The following is a 12,607-nucleotide window of genomic DNA, read 5'->3' on the forward strand; positions in this document are numbered from 1 at the left end:
ATACAGCCAATTACTTATTTACGATCGGCCGTAAATTATCATCGTGTCTTCGACACTCGACAGATTTATTTCTCCGTCCTCCGGCCTCAAACACTGCTCTTTAAATACAGCTCCTTCTTTATCGAGCAACCGTATAACATTGTTTAACGAATTTAAACAGCAAATTTGCATAATTATTTCAGCGCTAGCGAATTCAGCGTGCTTAGTCGAAATTAATTTCTAATAACCGATCTAATTATAATTGAATTTTATGCAATGTTAAACGACCGAAATAATGTAGCGATACGGCTTCGGAATTTCCGCTAGAGAAATACACCGAATAATAATATTCCAACGATCTCGCGGGAGATTTCGGAAAATAATTATAACCTCTCTCACAGCCAAGTCGAAGAGGTGGGGTGCAGTACGCGTTTAACGATTATGGAATCGTGCTGCGAACTGAAATCACGAGCTCACTTATGCATATATCCATTAGCGGCGTGTGCATGACTATTGCCATCGGCAACACCTAATGGGACATGGATCATTATGTAATAACGCTCTGGTTCAGCGTGTCGGGTCTCGGGGAGACGGCGCAATAGTAAATAGGGCGTTGTATATAGCTATTCGAGTTTTCGTGCTTTTCAAGCCCGCGTGCGCGGTGCACCGAATGCAATGCTAACGACGGATAATCACGAAACTTCGACGGGATTTCCTCCTCCTCTCTAGGCTACATTATTCACTCGTGTATTAATGCGATCGCGTATACAGCGGCTTTTTTGCGTGTGAAAATCATAATCAACAATGATACAGCGTTTATGATTAAATGAACGTCAGCTGGCGCGAGAAGATACGGATGTATAATAAAAATAAGCTGCGAGCGAGTTTCGTCGAGACTTTCTGAAATTTCCATCAAGGTGTTGCTTACCTCGCAATTACGTAGGTTCTAGCGTTGCTTCCATTTTGCGGCGAAGTGTCACTTAAGAGCTTTCACGCGGGCTTCCGCCTCGCCGGCAAGCGCCTCTCCGTCGTATTTTTCTTTCCATTTTTGCCTCCTCCTCTCCTCCTCCTCGTCTACTTTAAATAAATAACACAGAAGTCACGACGAGACGTGCGTTTCCACCGCGTTAATCCACAAGATGTTTTCCTATAAAGCTGCGCGCAAGCTCGATTTTTGTACACTCAACCCTGAGATGCGATACAAGTTTGATTCGACAAGTTGACGCAAAGTGCCAGAGTACACATGTAAGTAGCTTGTGCACACGAAACTTCGGCTGTTGGTCTAGCCGTGACGTGTAAGCCTAAACATAAATATCCCTTAATTCGACACGAGTTTATTCCCGAAAAATTTATTCGATACCCCCAATCTACCATCCTCATCTTCAAGACGCTACCTCGAAGCGCAGTCCATTATCGCAGTCGATCCCAGGGGAGTGACGATTCTAATTGAATGCCGGCACCAAGGCACTGATTATTTGTCCCTTACGACTTTCGGTCACGGCCTGGCTGGCTGCCCATCTCGCGTGAAATTCGCCAGCGTATAGCTCCTGCTGCTACTTCGATTATACGCCGGCTGCCTCTTTGCCGTAGTCTAGCTTTCTTCGCTCTATATGGACTTCAAGAGGAAGGAAATTTTCGCTTTATGCGCTTTTCTCTTTCCTCGAAAGCAAGAAGAGATACAGGGGAGGCCAAACGAGAACTGCTCGCTTGTGTGCAGTGATGTCTACATTCTGCGTCTCACTACTCGCCGACTGCATCCACTTGTTCGCGTATTTCAAAGTTATATTCTTTATCCCCGCTTATGTACGTGAACTCGCGACTGCTGCTGCGCTGCGAACACCGAACTTCGAAATTGCCGGCATTTTCGTAAAGCGCATTGCTAATAAGCAGTGGCGAATCCGATTATAAGCATTATGCGCGAATGCGCATAATGCACTTACGTAAAACTAATCGCTGCGCTCGTACTCTATTTTAAAAATTTACCCCTTTGAACACGTGCATCAGCGAACGCATTGAAGCGGCAAACGTCTCGTGTAATTAGCTCATCCGTCAAAAGGGCCAACGCTTGCGCGCGCTGACATTCTATTACGCAATCAGATGACGCGAGGGGATCGCTCGCGAGTCCCTTGATCTTTTAATGAGAGAGTTTCCGCCGCGGCGCAAGCTGATTGTCTTTGAGGATCGGCTTACGGGCGGCAATCGAGCGACGAGTCTTCGCTGGTGGTTTACTTGAAGTCGCGAGGAATCGGTTCTCCCACCGCTTGTTCTCGCGATAATTGTTGCGAAAGATGTGGTAACGCTATGACATTTTTGTAAAATGAAATTGTAAAAGCGATAAGCTCGTTAAAATTCTTGAAGAAAAGCCCTCCTTCAGAAAAATAACAAAGATACCAGCTCTCTCTCCTTCTCGTACAACTAAAATTCCTCGAGGCAAAAATACCCAAGGAGCTAAAGCTTCCAAGCGTTACGTCGTAACGGGGGAAAAAATTCAGCGTCACGAAGCGTCGAGTCGGTCCAAGCGAGAACTTTTCCTCCGCCTTCCCCGCATTGATCTCGTTAAATTTCTGGCGTCGTTCATCTCTCGGCGCGGCGCCCCGGAAGTGCTGCATAATAATCCAGACGCCCACGCGATAAAATTCGCTAACGTTACCGCACGTTCTCTCTCTTTTCGATTTTTTTTCTTGTGCTCGTCGTTCGTGGTTCGTGTCATTCTCGTGGAAGACCATTACTTTCCGCCTGTGTTCCGCGTCGGTTATTCCACGGTCTGCACGACCACGAGAAAACTCGTTAAATATGCTAGGATCGTTGTATAATATCGCCCGTTTGTTTAGAATAATGTCGAAGTTACTCGGTGCAACAACAGCAACAATGTGCGATACACGCTGATTAGCGTAAGTTTAATCCGATTAATTTAGGTTTTAATGGCATCGATAGCTCATCAAGCCCGCGTTTGTCCCGAGAGCTTCTCTGGCGCGCGCGCCGCCTGCACGCTTAATTAGGTATTCATGCGTAAATAGCATTTCCAAAATGAATTTCAATGTGTCATTTATTCGGCCTAGTTGACGCTGGCAGCGCTTCGTTAATGTCGTAGCCGTCGCTGTTGATCTTTCTAGTTTAATCTCTCTCTCTCTCTCTCTCTCTCTCTCTCTCTCTCTCTCTCTCTCTCTCTCTCTTTCTCTCTCTCTCTCTCTCTCACTCTAGCTCGCGTATATTTTAACCCCTCGTGCAAATTGGGGTAAAATATTATCGCGATGTTTGCGCCGAAAACGTGCGATCCCGAAACGTCTAAATAAACGATTCGAAACTCGGGGATGGATTTATAAATGCAATACGCGATCGTTGCCGCGTGATATAGACCAGAGGATTTTTCGCTCTTATCAAGAAAAGCTCCGCGAATGGCGTGTTCGATGCGCAGCTTCATTACGCTCGAGTCACACGCCGGAGAGGCAAAAACACAACGACGCACGTATCTCGCTCGGCGATAAAAACTGCGTGATATTTTCACGCGGCGTTGGCTTTAATTTTCCGGCGCTGCCCGTGCAGTGTCCTGCTGCGAAGTGGGACGTATATACTACACACCACTGCGCGGATGACGAGCATAAAGCGACAAATGGAGCCTTTTGATGCCTTTCGTTGTCTCTAATTTGTCGCGAGTGCTTCGCACCGTTTTCACCTGCGAGCTTGTATTTCTCTGTTTGCTTTTGAGATGGTTTTCCCGGATGCATGTATGCGCGCTGGTTGTGCGGTTAACGTTGTCGATGATCGAACGCTGTATTAGAACGTTCGCATTATATGTTGTCGGAAGGTATAGTGGAGCTTTTCGATTACGAACTTGTAATTTCATTCATAGGCAAACAGATTCGGCGAGGCTCAATCACACATGAGCAAAACGTATATAATGCTGAGTGACGTATAACATGAGCGAGCCGCAAGACTAAATTACAGCGACGTGATTGTACGCAAACATCATTTCTGATGAGTAATTGAAGCCACGAATGCTACTCGCTTCGAGCTTCCGAGCAGTAAAATCACAATCCCGTCGTATTACGTACTGACAAGTTTCGGTTCTATGGAAAACACATAAGCTTAACAGAAGCGCAAAAAGTATCCATCACCCTGATCGTTAATAAGCCATAAAATCGAGCTTGCAAGCTCCTCTATAGCTCCCAGTATTATCTCTCTCTGTCTTGCGATACGCATTCGGATCTTACTTACGGCCGTCCATTATTCCGCGGCGGCGTTGGATAATCTAGGAACACGGCTGCAGAAGCCCGCCGTCTCTGCCAAACAGCCGGGCCGAGATCGTCGGCCATTACGGTTTATTATCAGCCGTAAGCCGCTCGTCGTCTAATTACGGGCCCGCGGAAATATTAATGGCTCTTGGAATTATCCCTACTTACGCGAAATTGCTTCAGTTCCCGCGCGCGATGGAGATGGAAAAATGTACGGTGTTTTCGGTGCTCTTTCATCGGTGAGGAATCAACATCGACGATTAATCAATCGCAGTACATAACGCGGAAGTTTTTCCGCGCGTTTGCGCACTACGCGGATTAATCAATTTCGATCGTCCGCAATATGCGTCGTGAATTATTCGATCAGTCGTGTCCCTGTGTTCGTGTAATGATGAACATCGAACAAACGTAATATGCGCGTAATAATCCGACTGGCCGACGGTTAGACTGCTTTATAGTTATGAAAATGGGCTTGGAAGCTCGTGTAACGCGATTTCGATTAAATAATTACTCGGCGATGACGTGCGGATAGAAAAGCTCAGGGAAATATCGATCGCGAGTCGTGCATAATCGCGTTGAACGCTGTGATGTGAGCGACGCAAAAACTCGATTTCACAGATAATTATACGCTGTATATTCGGAGGCGTGCAAGCTCGTTATACACGCACGTGCTTCGCGTCTATTATATTCCTCGTCGATGTATCCAACTTATCGCCGTCATCCGTCCTACTTAGCAAAAGCCCCGAATCAGCGGCGAACTCTTAGTCTTGATACAAAAGGGCAATAACCTTAACACCTGCTCTCAACACATACTTCCGGCAGAGAATTTGGCTCGCTGTATACACTGTCATAGGCTGTACTCACCCCGCGTAGCTGTGAGTATACATAAATCAAGCTCTCTTTTGGTCTGAAAATCTTTTCCGCGTTATTCGAGCGACGTGAAAAAGCGGATTCCGATGACGCACGTCCGCGGAGATGCATAATACCGATGGATTTCCAATTAAATTCACGGCACGTATTAAGGCCAGAGGAGTCGGATCTGCGGATGTTGTTTTTCTTTTTTCATTTTTCGTCCAGCAGGCGAACGTCAGTTTTTGCATGGCTCGCTTTTTGCCACGCTTACTCTTCCTCCGATCCCCTTTCGATCTGCGTGTACGTGAATAAAATTCGCAAGTCGCGGCGCGCGGTACGTGGAAAAATTGCGTCGGATTTTTAGTTTCGAGGTCGACGCCCTTTGTGAGAGATGTATATTCTTCGGTGAAAATTTCCAGGTCATTCGATTGTCGCATGGCCGAGATGATGATGGTGGAATTTTCAAACAATCTCATTGTTGATAATTTTAATGGATTTCGAGAGATTCGATTAATTCTCAAATTAAAGTGATAAATTCCGGAGGATTATTAAATAAGGATCAGCCGCACCGTCAAATTCCAGTCCCTCATTCCGAACCCACGATCTATCTCCCGACCATTATGAAAAATACTCCACCTTCTCGAAATCCTCGATATCTCCGGTGAAATTCTTCCCTCCTTAGGCCTTAGAATTTCTGGGAGTGGAACCTGCTTAAACGATAGATAATTTTCCAGACCGTTAATAATTCCATAGATATATGTACAGGTAGTAGGTATATATGCGTATTGTAGAGCCAACGCTCGAGGCTGGATCAGAGGAGTGTAGCCAGTCGAGGAGGAATTCATCAGGATCCCGGAGGGATGGTGCGGACTTATGTTTGCATTTCATCTCTATTCGTAGATTGTTTAGTGGCCTGTAGCCGAGGAATCACGCTCAATTGTGTATTATAGTTACCGAGGCTCGCTAGTCGCTCCTAATTCGCCGGAATCGGATTTGGGGGGGGGGGCGGTGATTTATTCGAATTTTCGGAATTACCGAAATGGCCTTACTCACTGTTACACGGCTTTGGATTATCGCGAAGAAAGGGCATTGTAAAGTGTAAATTTTAAAGTACACGACCTAATTGAAAAACTGATTCGATATCGAAACAAGAGTTTCCCCAATAAAAACAATGCGCAAAATTAGATCCAACGGCGTTATTCAATTGAACGAGATATCATTCCTTGGTTAACTTTATTGCCAAAATAAACAAACGATAACTCATTCCACTACGCGCACGTATATGTGGAGCAACAGCAGTTTGTCTGCCTAGAGCAAATAGCCCCCGTCGAATTTAACGGGTCCACGCGCGCTATTTCCGAATGGAAATTTTATCGGCGCACTCGCATTTGCCCCACTTTTTTTTATTTTGCTTTGATGTTCTAAAAACACACCGGCCATCGCATTCTTCTTTCCGCGCAGCCGGTGTGTGTAACGCATTTTCGGGATATACGACGGAGAGGCACACGCTGTGTAAAAAAAAATAGTCGATATTTGCCTGAATTTTTCCGATAAACGAACCAATCGGAGCGACAAACCTCCGTTGGAGAAGGTCCTCTCGTAATGTGATATTCGATAACGAAGCGAAATACGAATAACGAAGCCAAATTCATTTCCATTTCAGTATGGCGCACGGTGCTGCGCGAGCAATACGACAAGGGCAAACTGGAGCCCGACGAGGTGAACCTGCCCTCGGAGTCGGACGAGGGCTTCGATCGGGCGGACTTCCGGGTGGAGTTCAGCCCCAGCCCGAACCTCGAGAGTCCACAGTCGCAGCCTCGGGACAACGCGACGCGTCAGACCGGCCCTGGAGTCAAGTCACTGTCCGAGACGTCGTCGCCGCCACGCGCCAGGACCAACAACGACGGTAAGTTCTTGAACGGATGTGCGTGGATGTCTCTGCACGTGTATAACTTTGGAATCTTCTCTGTGTGCGCTTGCTTTTGACGTATAAGGAGAGGCTGGTCTGACTGGCGTTATTCAGTTGAATTGAATGTTTGGAAGTGAGCGTCTTGGGCAGAGCTTTGGAGACGAAATTGTACATGCGAAGTCGGTTTGACTGAATGATGCCAGTCGGCTTGTCCGAGCGTAGCTTGACTCGTTCTACTTACCGTAGGTTCAGCATGTCTTTGTATGGTGTTTTGCTTGGTGCATTGTTTGTCATTGTAACACTTGGGTGTAGGCAATAATTATCCTTACATAGATTTTTTTTTAAATAATTATTCGAATGAATACCTCACGGATACTTGATGTTCACTGATTCCGTGCATTTACGTTACACTCGCACTAGTATGCATTCATCCGCACGCTACTTCGATGCATCTTTAATATTTTTTGAATCTTCTTATAATTGTGCATTACATTTTTGTTTATCAACATAACTGCGTGAATACGCGAGTTATCGAATTACTCGTCGTCAAATGCGAAATTCACGAAACGGCCTTTCCAGAAGGATATGACCCACATTCCCCCCCCCCCGTATCACATTACGGCACAGCGCTGCGATAATAGACTCTTCTTTTTCATACCAGTCCGAAATTAAATCGCATCCCTGTCTGGTTATACGACAGGTCGAGAGAGATCCTGGGAAAGGTTGAAGCGGAGAGATGAGAGGAGGAGACGGTGCGTGCGAGGCAGGAATTTTAATGGGAGGGTTAGCGGATTCGGGAGAGGAAAGGTTCTTCTTGCGGATTTTAGAAGGATCAGACTATATAGCCAGCGAGCGAGGCGTCGGCCCGAGGATCCTCGTATAAATTTGAAGAATACGTTTGTTTTCGCGAAGATAAGTGATGGCCGTTATTACGGGAAAAATCGAGCTGATACCGCGTAACTTTTTCCTTTCTTCGTTTCATACTTCGCGTTTCACACGACGTGGAAGTATACACAGCAAAAAAGAAAACCACCGGCGAACGCGTAAAACGCTCTTCAATAACGCGAAAGCATCGAGGTAATAGTGAAAAATCCATTAGAATATAAGCCATAGCCGACAATGAGTATACTCTCGTAAAAATTGGAAATAACAAGTTCGTAATCTACATCAGCGACGACGACGCTCGAAACTGCCCTCGCGAACGTTCTCTCTTCTTCGGCCATCAAAGAAAGCCATAAATAAGCTCGCGTAGATGTATAAAACTAGCTGCTAGAAGAAAGACGCGAGTATAAAGCGAACGAAACGCTACTGGGAGAAAGAAGATGTAAAGAAAGAAGAAGACGAATAACGACGGAAGAATCGAACACACAGTAGTTCGCCCTCGCGTAATTTACATCCGTAAACGTCGTGCAACTCCACCGGGAGAGCTCCGCTCGTGCGGCCTGTACGCACACACTATACTGCAGTCTGCATGTATAGCGCTGCAAGATCGATCGTGGGCCGGAGTAAACCGGATGGTTTTCGATAAACACGAGCGCGCAAAAACTACTCTCCGTTCTTTAACTCCGACCGACGTTCGATCGCCGTTTAATGCGCGCTCGCTTGTATATACAGCGCTTCCGGAAGATTCGAGAATTAATTTGAAAAGTATCAAGGTTGACAAAAAAATCGCGTACTTGTTGAAGCCGCGCACGAAGTTCCCGCGCGTGTCGAGCGAGCGTTTCTTACTGCACGACTGCGGCCGACGCGAGGCTTTATACACCCTCGCAGTTAAGGGAGGCGGAAGAAACTCACCCTCGACGGCGTTACATACGTGGGCGTAAAAAAGGCTAATCGCTTTTTGAACGCGCGATAAGGCGCGGCATTATGTCGCTTGGACTTTGATAGTTTTGAAATTTATTCGTTAAAGAGTCGAGCAAGCTTATCTTGACTTTCGTATTTTTCGTCGGGTTGCATGATTAACCGAGCGCTCAGACTGGGGATTAAGGTGGCGATTCGTTATTTTCACGAGGATTTTAATTAAATCTTTCGCCGCTGGTGTATAGTTTCGTTGACGTTTTTCGCATATTTGAAAGTCGAATTATACTTCCACAAAATTACATACGATTTTATTGGGAAAATTGAATTACACATCCGATCGGCCCCGAAGGCACCATCAAGCTCAATTATTTTCTCGAAAATTACCTCTCAAATACCTCGTTACATAATCGTCGTCTCATGAATATCCCATTTGCACAAATTGCAGCTTACACAATCGTAACGTTGAAAAAAAGTTCACGCGCGCAACTCGACTGACGGCTTAATTATCCGCATTAAAACGGCGTGTCGTCGCGGGGCCGTAGATAAAAGGCCACTTAATAACCCCCCACCATCTGCAGCTCTCGAAATTGTGCGCCGCTCGCGCGCGAATTTCGCTCCATGCAAATTTATCGCACGCAGGAAACAACGGCGCACACGCGCCGGAGAAGACGCCTCAGTAATTACGCCGTAAATTAAGACGCGCACGCGTCAAGTGGAGAAAGTTCTTGAACGTCGTCGTCGTGTACGTCGACGGCTCGATGACATGCTTCAAGACGTCTATAATGCGATACTTTGACCCTCGAGTAAATGGACGGGGTAACTCGATATTCCTCGCAGATAAAACGCGGCCTGGCTCGTGTGACGCGTCTATATATAGAGGAGAGATGCGCGGAGAAGAACCTTTTTTTGGCGAGAATTTTTCGCCCGGTATAATATTCGATATCGCTTCCCTGCTTTGATTTTCAGGAATCTTGGATTTCCAGCGACGTTTCGAAGCGTTTGAATTAAAAAGAAAAAGCCAGCGCAACGTGGCTTAATACCAGCGAATATCCCTCAAACTTTGACAATGAGAGAAACTATCATTCCACAAAAAATGTTTCCCCGGGAAGCCGGACGAAAAAAAAGAAATTATTTTCCTCCTGTTATTTTCCCCGAGTCTCAAGACACGGCGCAGCTGAAAAAAAATACGAGTTTAAAACTAACCGTATAAAAACTGTTAGTGCCGCGGACTCTCTTGCCGGAGCTAAGCTTCTTTAGAGAGAGAGAGAGAGAGAGAGAGAGAGAGAGGGGGGGGGAAAGCTTCCGAGAGATACAGTGGGAAAAGAAGAAAAGAGGAGGGGAGGGGGGATAAAGCAGGGTAATTAGTAAGAGGATGAATGTAAATCTTTGGAGGGATTCGTCGCCGGGGTTGGTATCCGCCTTAATTTCGCGACAGCTAATTCTCCGCTTTGAGGATAATGCCGCAATGAAAGTGACGCGCCGCGCGCGCGAGGCGAAAAGAGATTGACGCCGGTGTACACGCTGGCCCGCGTTTCTAATTAAAACTCACCTTGCGAGAGAGTCGATTGCGTTTTTTCGTTTTTCGACTGGAATTACATCCGGATTTCACGCGAAGCTTCGGCTTTCGAGTAAGTGCCAGACGATTGCGTAAAAACTCTCGCGATAAGGTAACAACTTCGCGTAAACAAATTGAAAGCTGATTCAAACGAGAGGCAACCGCGGGGGCGCAGAAAGGCTGCTCAAAATCCGTCAGTCAGTCGCGGAAACGCGCGCCTTAACCCATTTTTATGAAGTTTCCCTCCTCCCGAGCAATTTTTTTTCATCAAAGAGCCCGCCTCTCGCCTATTACCCGCGCCGGCCATTCATTACTTCCCGTTACAGCGCTGCACGCGCGCTTCTTTATTCTTACACCCTATGTATATAAGTATACACAATGCAGCTCTCCTTTCCAATTTACCGCGGCTTTAAGTCGCGATTTCCTAATGAAACGCGTTTAGCCGCTTCTAAATTGATAAAACGCGAATTGAATGTGGAGCTTGAAAAATGCTAAGTGCTCCCGAAACCTTATACGAGCAGTTCGATGTATGCGCGCTCGCGCGTCCTTATTTATGTATTTTCTCGGGCTGGGCGGCGAAGTGCTGCTACACGTGCCTGTAATAAATAAACAGTTTCCAGCTCAACTTCGAGTTACGTTGAAGTAGGAGAACAACTTTTCAGCTCTCGAAACTTTACTTAGCGCTCTAGCCGGCGCGCGAGAGAACGATCACTCTTTCATCATTAGAGTGTGTGCGTTGTATAGTTTTGAGGAAATCAATTTTGTAAGCCTGTTATTTTGCTTATTCTCGCAGTGGCAATTACGCGGCGTAATTGATCTCTTTCTCGCGGGAGATGCATCCTGTGAAAAAGTCGTGCTCGCTCTAGTCCGGGTATTTAGCGGCACGAAAATGCATTAAATCCCAAAGTTCAGCGCGTGAGGAGGGCTATAAATCAGCAAAAGGTATACGCGGGAGAGTCCTGAGATTTATTGCAAGTATGCAGGACATCTGACCTATTTATGGATAAACACAGAAGTAAATTACTCAAAGTGTCATTAGCGTCGCGCGCGTCGCCGCAAAATGCTTTAGCGCATTATTGCACGATTAACTACTCATTCTCTCGTAAATTAAATTCGCTCGCGTATATGAGGATAATCGTTTCGAGCGTATAGTGCACAATGTATAAAAGGGAGAGAGACGATTTTTCTAAGCTCTTTTCACACTCAAACGGCGCTTTGGCGGAAAAACCGAGCTTGCGAAGAGTTTAAAGCAAGGCTCTAATTGCGAAAGCCGCAAAGGCTCCTCTCGCTCGCCTTCGGGGACAGCTATACAGCGCCACGTTCCCTTGTGCTCTTAGTCCGATGAGCATCGGGCGACGAGAGAGTGTGAGAGAGAGAGAGAGAGAGAGAGAGAGAGAGAGAGAAAGAGAGAGAGAGAGAGAGAGAGAGAGAGAGGAGTTTTCACACTCCAGACGTCCTTTGTCGCAATGCACCTGATTTTCGAAAAAGCTCATGCGAGAAGTTCTTATTCGTGGTAGGTTTTTTTAAAATAAAAGAGAAATTTGTTGGAAATTGCGCGAGATTGCGGATAATATACGTTTGTTTTTGTCTTTTTGGCTCTATAAGATACAGCCGCGAATGTATAGTAAAAATAGGATTCTCGCATCACTACAGTAGCGAATATCGTGATGAAAATTTGTCGAGATTGATCTCGGTGAGGAATTGTTTCGCTGAGTGCCTTTTGCACTTGGATCAATTGGACGCGAAATCTGGAAGATACAAGTAAATTCCCGGCGAGAAGAATAAAAGCAGAATCTTTTAGATTTTCCTTTTACCACAGAATATTTTCTTTTATTTTCATTTGCTCCGTAGTATATAATTCCGCAGCTAATCAATCAACCCAGAAGCCAACAACAGTTTCAAATTATGCACAAGACAGGTCAAACTAAAGCAACTCATCTCGAACGTTACAAATTTTCCCCCAAAAGTTGCCCTGAAGCTCCTGCATCGTTCGCCTTACTTTCACGGCGAAATAACGTATATACACATGCTTCTTGACAGCATCTCTCTCTCAGGCACTGACGAGTATTTGCTCAGCGGGTATATAAGAAAGACTTGCAAGTCTCGCCGAACTTCATCACAAAAAGCTCGTTAAAGTATACTACGGTTGCTGTGCTTCCCCTCTAGTAAATTACCGTATCAATTTCTTGATCAATCGCGCGTCTGTCGAACTTTAATTAACGTATACATTCTAACTCGCTCTTACCTGTTATGCGACGCGCTGTGTGCTGTACGCTGGAA

At 45.9% G+C, this 12,607-nt stretch overlaps 1 protein-coding gene across 3 annotated transcripts in view; it reads left to right on the forward strand.

Moving 5' to 3' along the window:
* LOC100678597 (protein eva-1 homolog C) overlaps positions 1 to 12,607 on the forward strand; it is a 148,912-nt gene that overhangs the window by 126,012 nt on the left and 10,293 nt on the right. For all 3 annotated transcript variants that reach the window (XM_008205800.4, XM_031926297.2, XM_031926296.2), the window contains exon 6: positions 6,727 to 6,969. In XM_008205800.4, coding sequence (XP_008204022.1) covers positions 6,727 to 6,969 — 243 coding nt within the window. The remainder of the gene's footprint in view (positions 1 to 6,726; positions 6,970 to 12,607) is intronic.

The sequence above is a fragment of the Nasonia vitripennis genome, chromosome 3 (genome assembly GCF_009193385.2).
Source record: "Nasonia vitripennis strain AsymCx chromosome 3, Nvit_psr_1.1, whole genome shotgun sequence".
Lineage (NCBI taxonomy): Eukaryota > Metazoa > Arthropoda > Insecta > Hymenoptera > Pteromalidae > Nasonia > Nasonia vitripennis.